We start from the raw sequence: 12,502 nt of genomic DNA, 5'->3' as shown, positions 1-12,502 counted from the left end.
CACTTTGCGAAAATACTAGCTTAACTCAGAATTAGCCATAGAAACCACAGAAAATGCTAAAATAGCCTAAAAAGCTAGCATGATGCTAAAATTCTAGCATAACTCAAAATTAGCCCCCAAAAACCTCAGTAGTTGCCGAATTAGTCAAAAAAGCTAACACGTTGCTAAAATACTAGCTAAACTCAGAATTAGTCATAGAAACCAGAGTATATGGTAGCATAGCCTAAAAAGCTAGCATGATGCTAAAATTCTAGCTTAACTCAAAATTATCCCCAAAAACTACAGCAGTTGCCAAATTAGCCAAAAAAGCTATCACGTTGCTGAAATACTAGCTTAACTCAGTATCAGCCCAAAAAACCTCAGTGGATGCCAAATCAACCAAAAAAGTTAACATGTTGCTAAAATACTAGCTAAACTCAGAATTAACCCTAAAAACCAAGTTTTATCTTATTGTTATTGATGGACATATATTTTTATGGAGAGCTAAGTGGATTTATTCTGGAATAATATCCCTGCCTGTTTTTTTTAACAGTTATGTTGAAAAGTTGCATTTTTAAAGTTTTAAATGTTTATTTTTAGTGTGTTCAGTAAATGTTTATCCTGTTCGGCCCGCGACATAAGGTGTGTTTTGGATTTTGGCCCCCTGCGCGATTGAGTTTGACACCCGTGCCGTATCCGATGCCACTTCCAGGGGTTAATACTTCCTCCCGCGTTCCCAGGTAATTTTGTTATTCCGTTTGCGCCCTCTGTCTTACACCCACCCCCGTCTGCTGTACATAATGGCCCCGGCCCTGGGAGGAAGCAGGCATTTACTTATACAAAACCTTGAGGAAATCCCCACCAATCCTCAGGGCTCACGTTCAGCAGCGCCCAAAACACAAAGACTATGCAAATCTGCCCTGCCTGCGTTTATCTACTCTCCGTTTCCGTTAGCACCACGGGACCCGGCATTGTGCCGTGCGTGGCGATTATCACATGTAATTTACATAGAATACGCACAGGAAACAGTGCGCTGATGTCTAACAATGCAGGAAAGAGCCTCTATCGGCTCAGGAGTTATCTGACGGCACAGCAAAATTACAGGTCTAGCTTTGGGGTATTAAACCTACAAGGTTCTCCCTTTTTTTTTTTTTTTTTGCGGTGTGCAAGGAATGCTATCTTGTTGCATGTTTATCTGTCTTGTTTGTTTTACAGCAAGAGTCTTTTTTTTATTTTTTTAAGGAAGTTGCATCTTTAGCTGGTCTAATCTGCTTTTCCTTTGTCACTGAATCCATGTATCAACACAGCGAGGTGCAACCAGATCGAGGTGGGTAATTGCAAAAAAAAAAAAAAAAAAGACACACCGGCAGTGTGTGTGTGACTAACTCAGCTGACATGAGACATGTTGTGAATGTGAGGGATGGAAGTCATAACACTGCAGCATGGCTGCTTCGACACAAAGGCTGGTACTGTAAGTACTCTATCAGGAACTTGAGACGTGAGGGTGAGATGAGAGATCAGATTCCTGATGTGGATGCCTCACCTGCAGGGCTGCCCGAGAAGGAAAAAAAAACACACAGCTCGCCGCACATCTTGCGGACGAGGTACCATAGAGGTCATGGTTTTAACCCTTTAATGCCGGAGCTCCAGTGCTTATGTTCTTTGTAATTTTTTTAATTGTTAACACGATCAACGTAATTCCAGTAGATTAGTAAGATTCAGAATCTACTGGAATTACGTTGATCGTGTTAATGGTTGAAAAGTTACCATATGTTAAATATTTTTGCATTTAAGCACCACTGGTTACGCCTCAGGTGTTAAAGGGTTAAAGGGTTATTTACTGACTTCAAATAAAGTGGAAAGGAGGTGAAGACGCCCGCCATCCGCTAACGACGTGCAAATACGTTCTAGCTCGCTTTTAATAAAAGCCTGCCCAGCACAGACTCTTAACTAGAGCAGACACCCATCTGATTTACTTCCAAGAAGCAAGGCAAAAGTGCACTTCCGTCATTAACACAACACTGATTCTTTCAGAGCGGCCCTCCAAAGGCCAGTCACAAGCCGAGCATGGGGTTCTGGCAGCACAATAGGCACCCTCACAGGCTTATCATCACAATCTTCATCATCACAATCTGTATGATGATGCAGCTAAGTCATCAGTTATGACGATGACACTCTCCTTTCTTTAAAAAAATAATAAATAAAAGCGGCCTGTTGCAGCACTAAAAGAAAAAAAAAAAATCTCACCTCTCCATAAAAGGAAATCCTGTTAGACTGGATTGGATATGGGTGTGAATGCTTTAATTTGCCCAACAGCGACAGATTCAGAGTTTGCCATGACAAAAGAACACACAACCACAAATATACGACTGTTACCAACTGCTTTGGGGTTTATTTTACAATTGAGAACGAAAAAAAGAAACAAACTAATCGGTGCTAAAAAGTTGTCTTTTTTTCTTTTTCTTTTTTTTTTTTTACAATATGTTCGATAAAACATTGAAATGTATAGTTCATTGTGCATCGCTTATTTTATTTTCCACACCATTTCATGCATCAAATTGGATGCAAGTATAATTAAAACCATTTATGTAAACGGAGCCAAAGCTTGTATTTTCTTTTTAAAAAAAGGACATTTTTCGTAGCTCTACGGCATATATCTATGTACACCATCTGTTTTTACTTTTTATCCTTTTTGTATATAAAATGACAGTATAAAAGTTAGAGAATGCACACACCTTAAGATACAAAGAATGCTGAGCTGCTGTTCAAATGTAAGATATGTCATATGGAGTACTTCTATTTCACTGGTGGGCATGTACATGGAACGGACTGTTCTCTTTACAGCACACAATTTTAGAAAGAGGAGGTGGTAACAAACCATACAACTGGAAAATTGCTATAAGTTCACAGCAAGAAAAGTTTTTTTTCTTTCATTTTTTTTTACAGAAAACTTGCATACTGATGGCCGTCCACTTTCACTGATTGACTCCAAGAAGCAGCTTTTCTTCAAATTATTATTTTTTAATCAAATACACATATTTTTTTATTATTATTTTTCAAAGCAGGCCATTGATAATTTGAAACAAGGGGGAAAAAAATCAAAAAAAGGAGAGGAATTTAACAGAAAAAAAAAGTTTTTTTCAAATTAGATTTGAACAAATGAATGATATTTTAATACACATTTCTTTACAACTCCAAAGTTCAAACCATCTAAGGTGCTACTTCAGTCTTTCGGGGTTTTCTCTCACTTTAATGTTCTTCATATCAAGTATTGTACAGGTTCTTCCTCCGTCTCCACCCTCTCCCCACCCTTCAGCATTGACGCAGTAGTTGCATTTTTGCCATGAAAAGATAAAAATCTCGGGTTTAACCTTGTTTCACTAAAATACATGCACAGATCGGACAAATAGCATATAAATATATTACAAAATAAGTGTAAAAAAGCTTGGCAAATGAAAACAAAAGGAAACACATTAAAAGACATGGTCCAGTCAGGCAGTTGTCACAACTAAAAATAGTAAGACTGATATTTTTCTGGTGGCTCACTCGGCCCAGTGCAGTAACTGTGAACAATGTCTTTTTAGTGCAATGAAATTCTAGTCAGTTCCACAGCTGTCAGTCTCTCCCTCTTCGGTGGCTCACATGCTTTTATGATTAAACTTTCTCCATTTTGTCCAGCTTCTCCAGCTTCTCCAGAGCGGTGACAAAAACCAGGTGGTCCTCCGGAGACTTGCCGTGGGTCTTGCTGAGGTGCAGTTTGACTGCGTGCTTGCTGACGAATGTCCGGTTGCAGAGTCTGCACTGGTACACCGAGCCTGTGTCGTCCTCCGGCGCGGACAAGGCTGACAGCGGGCTGCCGAATGTCATTTTGTCTGTGATCACCTTTGAGGCAGCCTGCTGCTCCCGTAGGTGCTCAGCCGACAGCTTGGACAGGTCCTTCAAACTGAAGCCCAGGTGAGACTCCAGGTGGCTGATGTAGGAGGAGGGAGTCCTGAACTGGGAGGCACAGTCGCTACAGAGGAACACGGGCTGGCACGAGTCCATGTTCTTCAGGAACTTGGTGCCCCCAGTCCGTCTCAGCTGGTACTTGACATTAGCCAGCCAGTGAGATATGGTAGTCATGGAGAGGCCTGTGAATTTGCAGATATGGACCCTCTCCTGAGGGCCCAGATCAGTCATGGCGTAGCGGCCCTCGGGAGTCTCCCTCAAGCTAGAGGCAAACTGGGCCTGCAGGATGAGGAGATGCTGGGGATTCCAGTTGGACTGCCGCCCTTTCCTCTTCTGCACCGGTGAGAGGTCCTCCAGAGCATCCTCGAACGTGCTGCCGTCAGCGTCTGACTTCTCTGAGATGGAGGAGGGCGTCGACGATTTGGGTGTCAGTCTTCCTGTGAGGTTCTTCACCATATCCGAAATATCCATCAAAGCGTTCTCTCTCAGAGGAGAAGAGACGGATTCTGGCAGTGAAACCAGGGGTTTGTTGCCGTTAACACTGGTGTTGGTCACCAGCACACCGGTGTTGCTTTTACTGTTGTTGGACTTGTTTTTACTCAGATCTATGGGCTGATCGTTGCTTTCATACAGCGGATAGTGGTTGACGGGCTCAGCCGGTTTGCCCTGAGGAATGGCATTAAAAGCGGGTTTATCCATCATACTGTTGCTGATTTTATACAGCATAGACAGGGGATCTGCGCTCGGGTTTATGGGCTTGGACGCCTTCCCCAGGTGCGTGTTCATGATCGACTGGAGTGCACTGAGAGGGTTGACAAAAGGGCTTTCAGGCGAGTGATCCGTGATGATGCCGAGACTGTTGCCATTGGTCACAGGGGACTGGCACGCGTCAGAACCGTTCTTTGAGTGAGTGTTGTGGGCATCTACTGGACTTTCTTTGGGTTCCTTCTTACAGATTAGATCTGAATCCACACTTCCGGGGCTGCTACTTCTTAAACCCGATGGCTTTCCTACAGAAAGGTCGTTTGGTGATGGTAGCTGCTCTCTCAGTGCAGGAGAAGGAGACTTTCCTAATGACGGAGGCCTGCATCGCTCCATGCTCACCACCTTCTCCTCCTTTTCCTTCTTTACAGTGGCACCTTTGCCTGTCACTTTCTCCACAAGCTCCTCCATGGCAGTGACGTTGCTCCTCAGGGGCGTAGGAGAAGAGGGGCTATGAGGGGACTGGATGACAGAGTTGGGGTCACTCACAAGCCCCCGTAGCCCACTATTGAACATCGGCTGCATCTGGACACTTTGGACGGTCGGGGGCAGAACGGTGGCAGAGCTCTTCAAGGCTCCCTGCAGTTGGTAGGCGGCGTGAATGCTGGGGTATCCACCCCACGTGGGCGTGCCCGTCTGGGCCTTGCTGATGGCACTGGATACCGTGTTTTCAAGGGATTTCAGAATGTCCAAACCTTCTTTCGGCGTCTCCTCAAGATCTTCTTCTCTGAGGTATTTATAGGACGTGATATCGTTCTCTGATTTCTCGCTTGCGTCATCCTTCTCCTCTTTGATTTTCTTTTCCACTGGCTCACAACTTTCAACTTTGTCCTCGTCTCCTCCTTCCCTTTTGTCCTCTGATGCAGAGGAGAGGGCCGGGGACACTGGTTGGGACTTAACACTACTGGGAACAGGAAGTCTGGTTGTGGTCGGCGGTAGTGGAATAGACTGAATCTTCTCTTCCACCACCGGATCAAAGACTAACTGTTTGCCCTTCTTCGATGCAGAGTTTGTGACCTTCAAAAAGTGCCCCGTGACCATCATGTGGGCAGTTAGCTGTTGCAGTGTGTCGTGTGAGCTCCCACACTCCATGCATTTGAGTATCTGGGCTTTACGTGCCTCAAACTGCCACGTATAGCTGGCACCGTTTTGGTACCCATACCGATTGTTGGGAGTCACATAGGGATTAGCAGTAGCTTTCGCGTCTTTGCCTGGATCGTTCAGAGGAATGCTGCCGCCACCGCCCCCGCTGCCAATGTGGACAGAGTCTGGGGAGCAGGGCGAAGCTAGAGCGTCTTGAATAGCACGTTTTTTAGCTGATGTTGGCACCAACTTAGTCGCCAAGGCTGGGACTGGTTCTTTTAGAGGCACTTTCTGGTAATGCTTGGTCTTGATCATATGAACGCTGAGATCTTGCAGGGACTCAAAAGAGTGACCACAGTACATGCACTTCAGCACCTTCTGAGCGTCCTCTTTCCCTTCCATCTCCATCAAGGAGCGCTTGCGGGGTTTGGACCAGCGTTTGCCATGGTCCTCGTCTTTGTCCTTGTTGTCATCTCGGTAGTGGCCTGTCTCGTTCATGTGGACTGTCAGACCCACCAGCGTGTCGTAGGCGGCGCTGCAGTCTTTGCAGCGGAACTTGCTAGCCCCGGTAAAGACAGAGCCGTACAGCTTGTTGTTCTGTCGGTAGAGCTGCACCGTGCTGAAGAGGCTAGGCTCAGGTAAGAGGTGATACGGGGTCTGCTGTAGAGTTTTGGCAAGCGCCGCTTGGTGCCAGTCATACGTTATTCCGCTACCATTACTGGCGCCGCCACTGCTGCTCCCACTGCTGCTGGAGGCACTGTGGCTGCTAACAGAGCTAGCTGCAGTGCCATTAGTGGCACTCGCGTTGCTTATGTGGTTGACAGTGGAGGAGGAGCTTCTGCCATTGTGGTGACTGCTACTGCCCCCACTGCTCTTGTTAACGGTGGTGGTTGTAGATGCGGAGGCAGTAGAAACAGGCTCTGCAGAGTTAGGGGCACCGTTGCCACTGCCAGCTGCAGCAGACTTAGACTTCATGATGTCCATGGTGATGCTTGACCAAGAGGCCTCTGAAATGAGGTTTGCATAGACGGCATTCATCCGTGCCAGACTGTCCTGGAAAGACAGGCCGTTGCTGGGACGGAAGGGGAGGGGAGCGCCGTCCCTCTCCTGACCGTCCCGGTAAGAGGAGCTCTTAAAGTCTGCAAGGCGGTCACTGGCATCGCTGAGCGGAGATCCATATCCAGCGTCAGGGTTGGTGCCGTTGCTGAGCGGAGAGTCTCTGTAGCTGGGCGGCTGGCCTCCATCCACATCCTCTTCTTCCTCGTTGCACAGGAACTCGGCATCCTGACCGTCTAATGACAGGCCGTCATCCTGCAGGTGCTCCTCCTCGTCGTGAGCGGCTGCCTTGAGCTCATCCTCGGGCATGTACGCTGGAAAACCAAAGGAAGAGATAAAAGAGGTCAGCTCAGTCGAATTAAAGATTTACAACACACTAACAGGACCGCTGTCAAAATACCATGAAGTGAATACTCAGTGATTTGAAATGCAGGCTTTCAGTCTCATCCAATGTCAGAATGCGTGTGTGCGTGTCTGTCTGGACGCATGCATGCATGCATGCATGAGTTTGTGTGTGTTTTGCACACATGTGGCTCTGAAAGCCAGTGGTGAAAAAAGCCTCCAAGGGAAAAATAAATCACTGAGCTTCTGACAGTTGTCCTTTCCTTCCTAACTATCTATTCTTCCACACATGCCTGATGTTCCCCAGGAAATCACTGGCTGTTTGGCCTTGTTAGCCAGCTGCATGCTCTGCTCTTCAATTCTCCCTTTCTCTTTCGTTCTCTTTTGCTCAACCTCAGCTTTATGCATTTATCTCATCAAGTCCGTTTAAAAATATTAGGAGCTTTTATAGTCATATTTGTTTTTTTTAACCTGAAATAATAAGCAGAACAATGCCACTAAGGTTAGGAATTTAACATCTGCCACTGAAGAAAAGAGTCCAAACAAAACCAGCAGAAAAAAAAGAAAAAACAATCAAAAACTAACAAAGACGTGAAAGGTTTATTTGAAGGATACAGAAAAGGCAAAAAACAAAGACGACGAGAGAGTGTGTGGATGGTGGGGAAGACACTGAAAGCAGCAATAAGTAGGAGAGACGGGAGGTGGCTGGAGGGAGAACAAGTGAGTGAAAAGAGAAAGAAAAGTGAGCAGGAGGCTGCGTTGGAGCGAAGGGGAGGATGGGAAAAAGAAAAAAAAGGGGGGGGGGGCTGGCTGTGAGGGAGGCAGGGAGACAGGAAAGACAGCCCCCTAGCTTCTTCCTTTATCTCCTTCCTGCATGGTGAGATGTGTGTCCTAGATGCCAGTATCAGTCTCTCCTGATGAAACAGATGTGCTGTCAACTTCAAACGGCACGCTAACCTGTCACATCATAATCTAAGTGGACATAATACCTGATATATATACACTGGCACCATTTACTGCTGCCTGAGAGGAGATGGGTGGAGGAGGTGGGGGAGGTTAGCAGCTGCACCATCAACTGTGACTGCGTGATGATGCGCGTGTGTGCGAGCGCCTCCCTAAGTGTTCGTCGGAACGCGCCCGCTTTCCCCGCCGCTTCCTATCGCTTTACATTCTGCAGTTCAAACCTGAACCCACCAACCATAATATTGCCTATAAGTCTTGAGTTTGCTGTGTACCACTGATACACCCCTCCCCAAATGAGCAACATACCCCCCCTCGAACGCCTGACAGGATTTCTGTGAAATGAGAGCGCTACAGGAGAACCTGGCTGCGCTTCAATCCCACTGACAGACTCAGACCGAGACACTTTCTAAAAGTCCCGAAAATCCCTGACACAGCAGATTAGCATTATGTGGCGCACTCTTCTCTACAGCACATCTGCAGAGCGTCCTGCGTTGCCTCTCACTAAGACGGGGAGGCTATCAATACGTATCAGCCGTTTACCGTACAAAAGCATCCTGCAGAATGGCTACACACTCCTGGCAAGCCCAGAGGAACTGTGCAAACATACAGTAGGAATTACCTACGTGAGTCACTCATGTCAACTGGAGCCAGAGGAGGAAAAAAAAGCTGGCAGTGTTCAACACGTACACCGGAATGAGAGGCAGCAGATCAGAAATATCCCTGGGTGAGTGACAAAACACAGACTGCAGCGGGGAGGGGCTTCCAACCATGTGCAGGTCGCCAGGGAACCCTTTGACGATCCCTGTCAATCACTTCCTGTCCTGCCATGTTGTCATGGAAACAACAAAGAAGGGAGATATCAAAAGCTCACAGACAAAAGCCTGGCAGAGACAGACATCTGTAAAAATCACAGACGGTTTTGTAAGCCATAAACGCTAAATATCAGAGATGATACGCGGCCACGTCTGATCTCTTCATCTGTTTGGAATCCGTTCGGACGGGATGCCAAAAACGTGAGGATGCGGGAGGAGGGGGGATTATTAGCGCGTTGACTGAACTCAAAGGTGTTCCTGACTGGCGAGCAGATTAGGCTTCCTTTTCCGGTCCTGCCTGCTTGCACATATGCGGAACAACAGAGAAAGGGGCGGGGTCGGGGAGGGCTGGCCGTCCCCGGCGGTTTGGTTCGCGGAGAGGGTGATGGCTGTGAGCAGGGCCATCTGCACGGGCGCCAAAGCGCCTGTCACTTTTGCTCGGGGACGCGCCGCCATCAAGGAGACAGGCGGCGGCGCGGCCAGGATGGGACCGCGGACTCACTGTCAGAAGCAGCAGCGATCAAGCCCGCCACCAGCCACGCCAGATCACCAGCAATACCCATCGAGCGGGCAAGAATTAGCACTTCAGTGTCACTGATCTCTCCAGATATCTACACGTGAGGTTAATGCAGGATTAAACGTAACGTGTCGCAAAATGGGGTTCCAGCTGCTTCTTTATGAGTGGCAGCTCACACCACTTCTCTCCTGCAGAATCTACTGGAATTAATTTGATCTTGTTAACAATTAAAAAAGTGACATAAATAAAAGAACACAAACACAAAAGCTCCGGTGGTAAACCACCAATTGGGTCCTGAGTCTGCAGCTAACCCCTCCCCCAAAGGGTAGAACGAATTTTCCTACATCTAGATGTGTGACAACTACTAGGACTTGACAAAGTCTGTCCCAATTTCTACCATCATGAAATCAATAACATGCAGCCCCCAGAACTTTCTAAAAACAGAGAGCTTGACATCTTGGTTGCACTAAAAAAAAGTGTAACATTGAATCATTTAACAAAAGTTCTGTAATTTGCTGAATTTAAAATGATTACTTTTCATCAAATTACAATTTTGAGTCAATGGTTTAAAAATGTAATTTCATTTAAATGTAACAAATTACAGAGTTTCTGTTAATCAATCTAACGTTTCACTTTTTACATTGTGTGTTTGGCTAAATTCCGTTATAAGCCTGTTGTTGGGACTCTTCTATGACACTTTCAAGGTCATTTCTAAAAGGTTAAAGGTAAATAATAAAAAGAAAGTTGACAAATAGAACTACCAGGACATTTCAAAATAGGAGATTTTTTGTGAAACACAAAGAAATTGTGTCTTTTGATTTCACCTTTGAATAAGTAAATCATTTATTAAGTTTACATTGAGCATTTAAAAAATAAATAATACAATTTGATGATAATCCAGATTTTATGCTGACAATAGTTTTTTCCCAGAAAGATTTTCTTCGTTTTATTTCTGCTCTTCCAAGACAAAATGTATTTAGATGTATCTCTGCTCTATGTGAGGAATCAAAACGTATACCGAACAAGAAGAAAAAACAAATCAAATAAATAAACACATCAAAACAGACAATGCAAAATGATCCCACTAAAATCTCAGATGTAACAAAAATGTTCAGAGTTCAAAAAAAGTCTTTGGATGAAGCTTAAAGTGTATCAAGTCCAAGTACTATAGCCCTCCGCCGTCATCCTCATTAATGTCTTTTTTGTTTGTTTGTTTCCTTTATGCCTCAACTGTTTCAAGAAAAAATCTAGAGTTTTGAACTTAGCGTTCATTCTGTATCTCTTTTAAAAGCTCAATAAAAATACATTTACAAAAAATTATCTTCATGAAATTGTTCAAATTAATTTATTGTTGTTATAAGTGATCAAAGGTTGCAGGCGACTGGTCGGTCCTCACATATTTTCAGCTAACCAAATTTAGCCCTCTGCAAAAAGTTTGGACACCCCTGCTTTAATTAACCCTAGTGCTCTCTCATGGGGTCCAGATGACCCCACCCTTATATTGATGTGAGGTTCCTCCCATGACAAAGGTGGACAGGATTTTATGTCTGTCACGGACACCAGTGACAATAAAAAAATCTTTGAAAAAAAAAAGTTCAGAGTGCTGTCTTGTGGGGTCCAAATAACCCCACTTTTATTGTGAACATGCCTAGAATAGCACAAGGGTTAAGTGGTGCCACGAAGGATCACTGAGCGGGACTAAAGACTTTTGAGGAACGCTTGCTTGGAAATATGAAGTCTCACGCCAACACAACACTCTTAAAGACCCACTCTGGTAAAAATTGTGTTTTTAACTTGTTCTTGTGGTATTTTTCTGATAATGGAGGACATATATAAAGAAAAAAATGATTAAAATTGCATTTCTGAATATTTATTTAGCCAAATTGATGTGAATCAGGAGGAAAAAATGCAATTTGAAGAATATTTGCGACAGAAAATACACTGGCTCTTGCTCACCATTCTGATGCATCCACATGTAGACAAATTGATCTGTCTACGTCTTTGTTTACTGACATCTGGCTAAAAACATGAATATTGCTCACAACTTTTGTCGAAGTTAGGTTAGGAGTGTGAGCAGCTGTAAGCTAGCGGGAGAGTGTGTTAACAGATGGATAACAGGAAGTGCGGGAAGGCTTACTCCAAACTTCTAACCAACTACTAAGAAACTATGTCTTAGGAAATGAAAGCGTCATAGTCATAATTAAACGATTACTGGGAATGCTTTCACAATCGATCAATAGATGATCGGAGTGGGACTTTAAGGAATCTCTTCAACATTTCCCTCTAGAGGATGTTAACTTCTCTCTTTTATGACAGGATTTTTGTAAATACACCCAGTCAAACACTTCCAGCAGACATGTCAGCACTTTGGCAAAGAGCGAAGCAGAAACTTATCACTCCTTTTTAAAACTTTGCTATCTCCCCACTCCCCCCTCCTCCTCTTCTCCCCTCTTTTCTTTGCTGAGAGTCTGCTGGTTGTTAAATCAATATAACTCTCTGTCAGGCCCGCGGAGCTTCACCATTTGGCCGCTGTCAAAGCCAAACAAACCAGATAAGAAAGGCAGAAAGGCAATGAGACGGGAGAGAGAGAGAGAGAGAGAAAGGGGGGGAGAAAAAGACGGCGATGAAACCAGTCAGTTTCCCCCTCCACCACCAGCCCTCTTTTCCCTCCAACACCCCTCCTTCTATTTATTTACACGCATTTCTTTATTTATTTGATGCGAGTTTGGGAAGAGCGGGCAATCACGACAGTCATTTGCGGCACTAATGTCCAATCACGCACCCCTTCACTCATGTGATTTAGGCAGTGCGGGTGTGGGTCTGCGGCGGAGAATGGCGGTGGAGGGCGGGGGGTGTGTGGAGGTGAGGGTGGGCCGTTTAGGCCGGCCCCCTAATAGGAAACTGGCAGTCTTATTCCTTCCCCAGATTCTGTTTGTCACCCTGCTCTCCATTACGTGCCTCTCAGCTCTGATGGCTTTGGACAGGAGCTGATCAAAAAGCCATCGCTTGACCTACACGCCGTGGCAGAACGAGACTGGCG

General features: G+C 45.2%; 1 protein-coding gene across 3 annotated transcripts in view; it reads right to left on the bottom strand.

Annotated features, from left to right (window-relative positions):
• Positions 1 to 2,343: 2,343 nt before the first annotated feature.
• LOC112140485 (teashirt homolog 1) overlaps positions 2,344 to 12,502 on the bottom strand; it is a 38,589-nt gene continuing 28,430 nt past the window's right edge. For all 3 annotated transcript variants that reach the window (XM_024263444.2, XM_036215698.1, XM_024263442.2), the window contains exon 3: positions 2,344 to 7,142. In XM_024263444.2, coding sequence (XP_024119212.1) covers positions 3,634 to 7,142 — 3,509 coding nt within the window. In that variant the 3' untranslated portion in view covers positions 2,344 to 3,633. The remainder of the gene's footprint in view (positions 7,143 to 12,502) is intronic.

This window comes from Oryzias melastigma, linkage group LG16 (assembly GCF_002922805.2).
Source record: "Oryzias melastigma strain HK-1 linkage group LG16, ASM292280v2, whole genome shotgun sequence".
NCBI classification, from domain to species: domain Eukaryota; kingdom Metazoa; phylum Chordata; class Actinopteri; order Beloniformes; family Adrianichthyidae; genus Oryzias; species Oryzias melastigma.
Note: the sequence above shows the minus strand (reverse complement) of the source record. Positions and strands in the feature narration are given on the sequence as shown.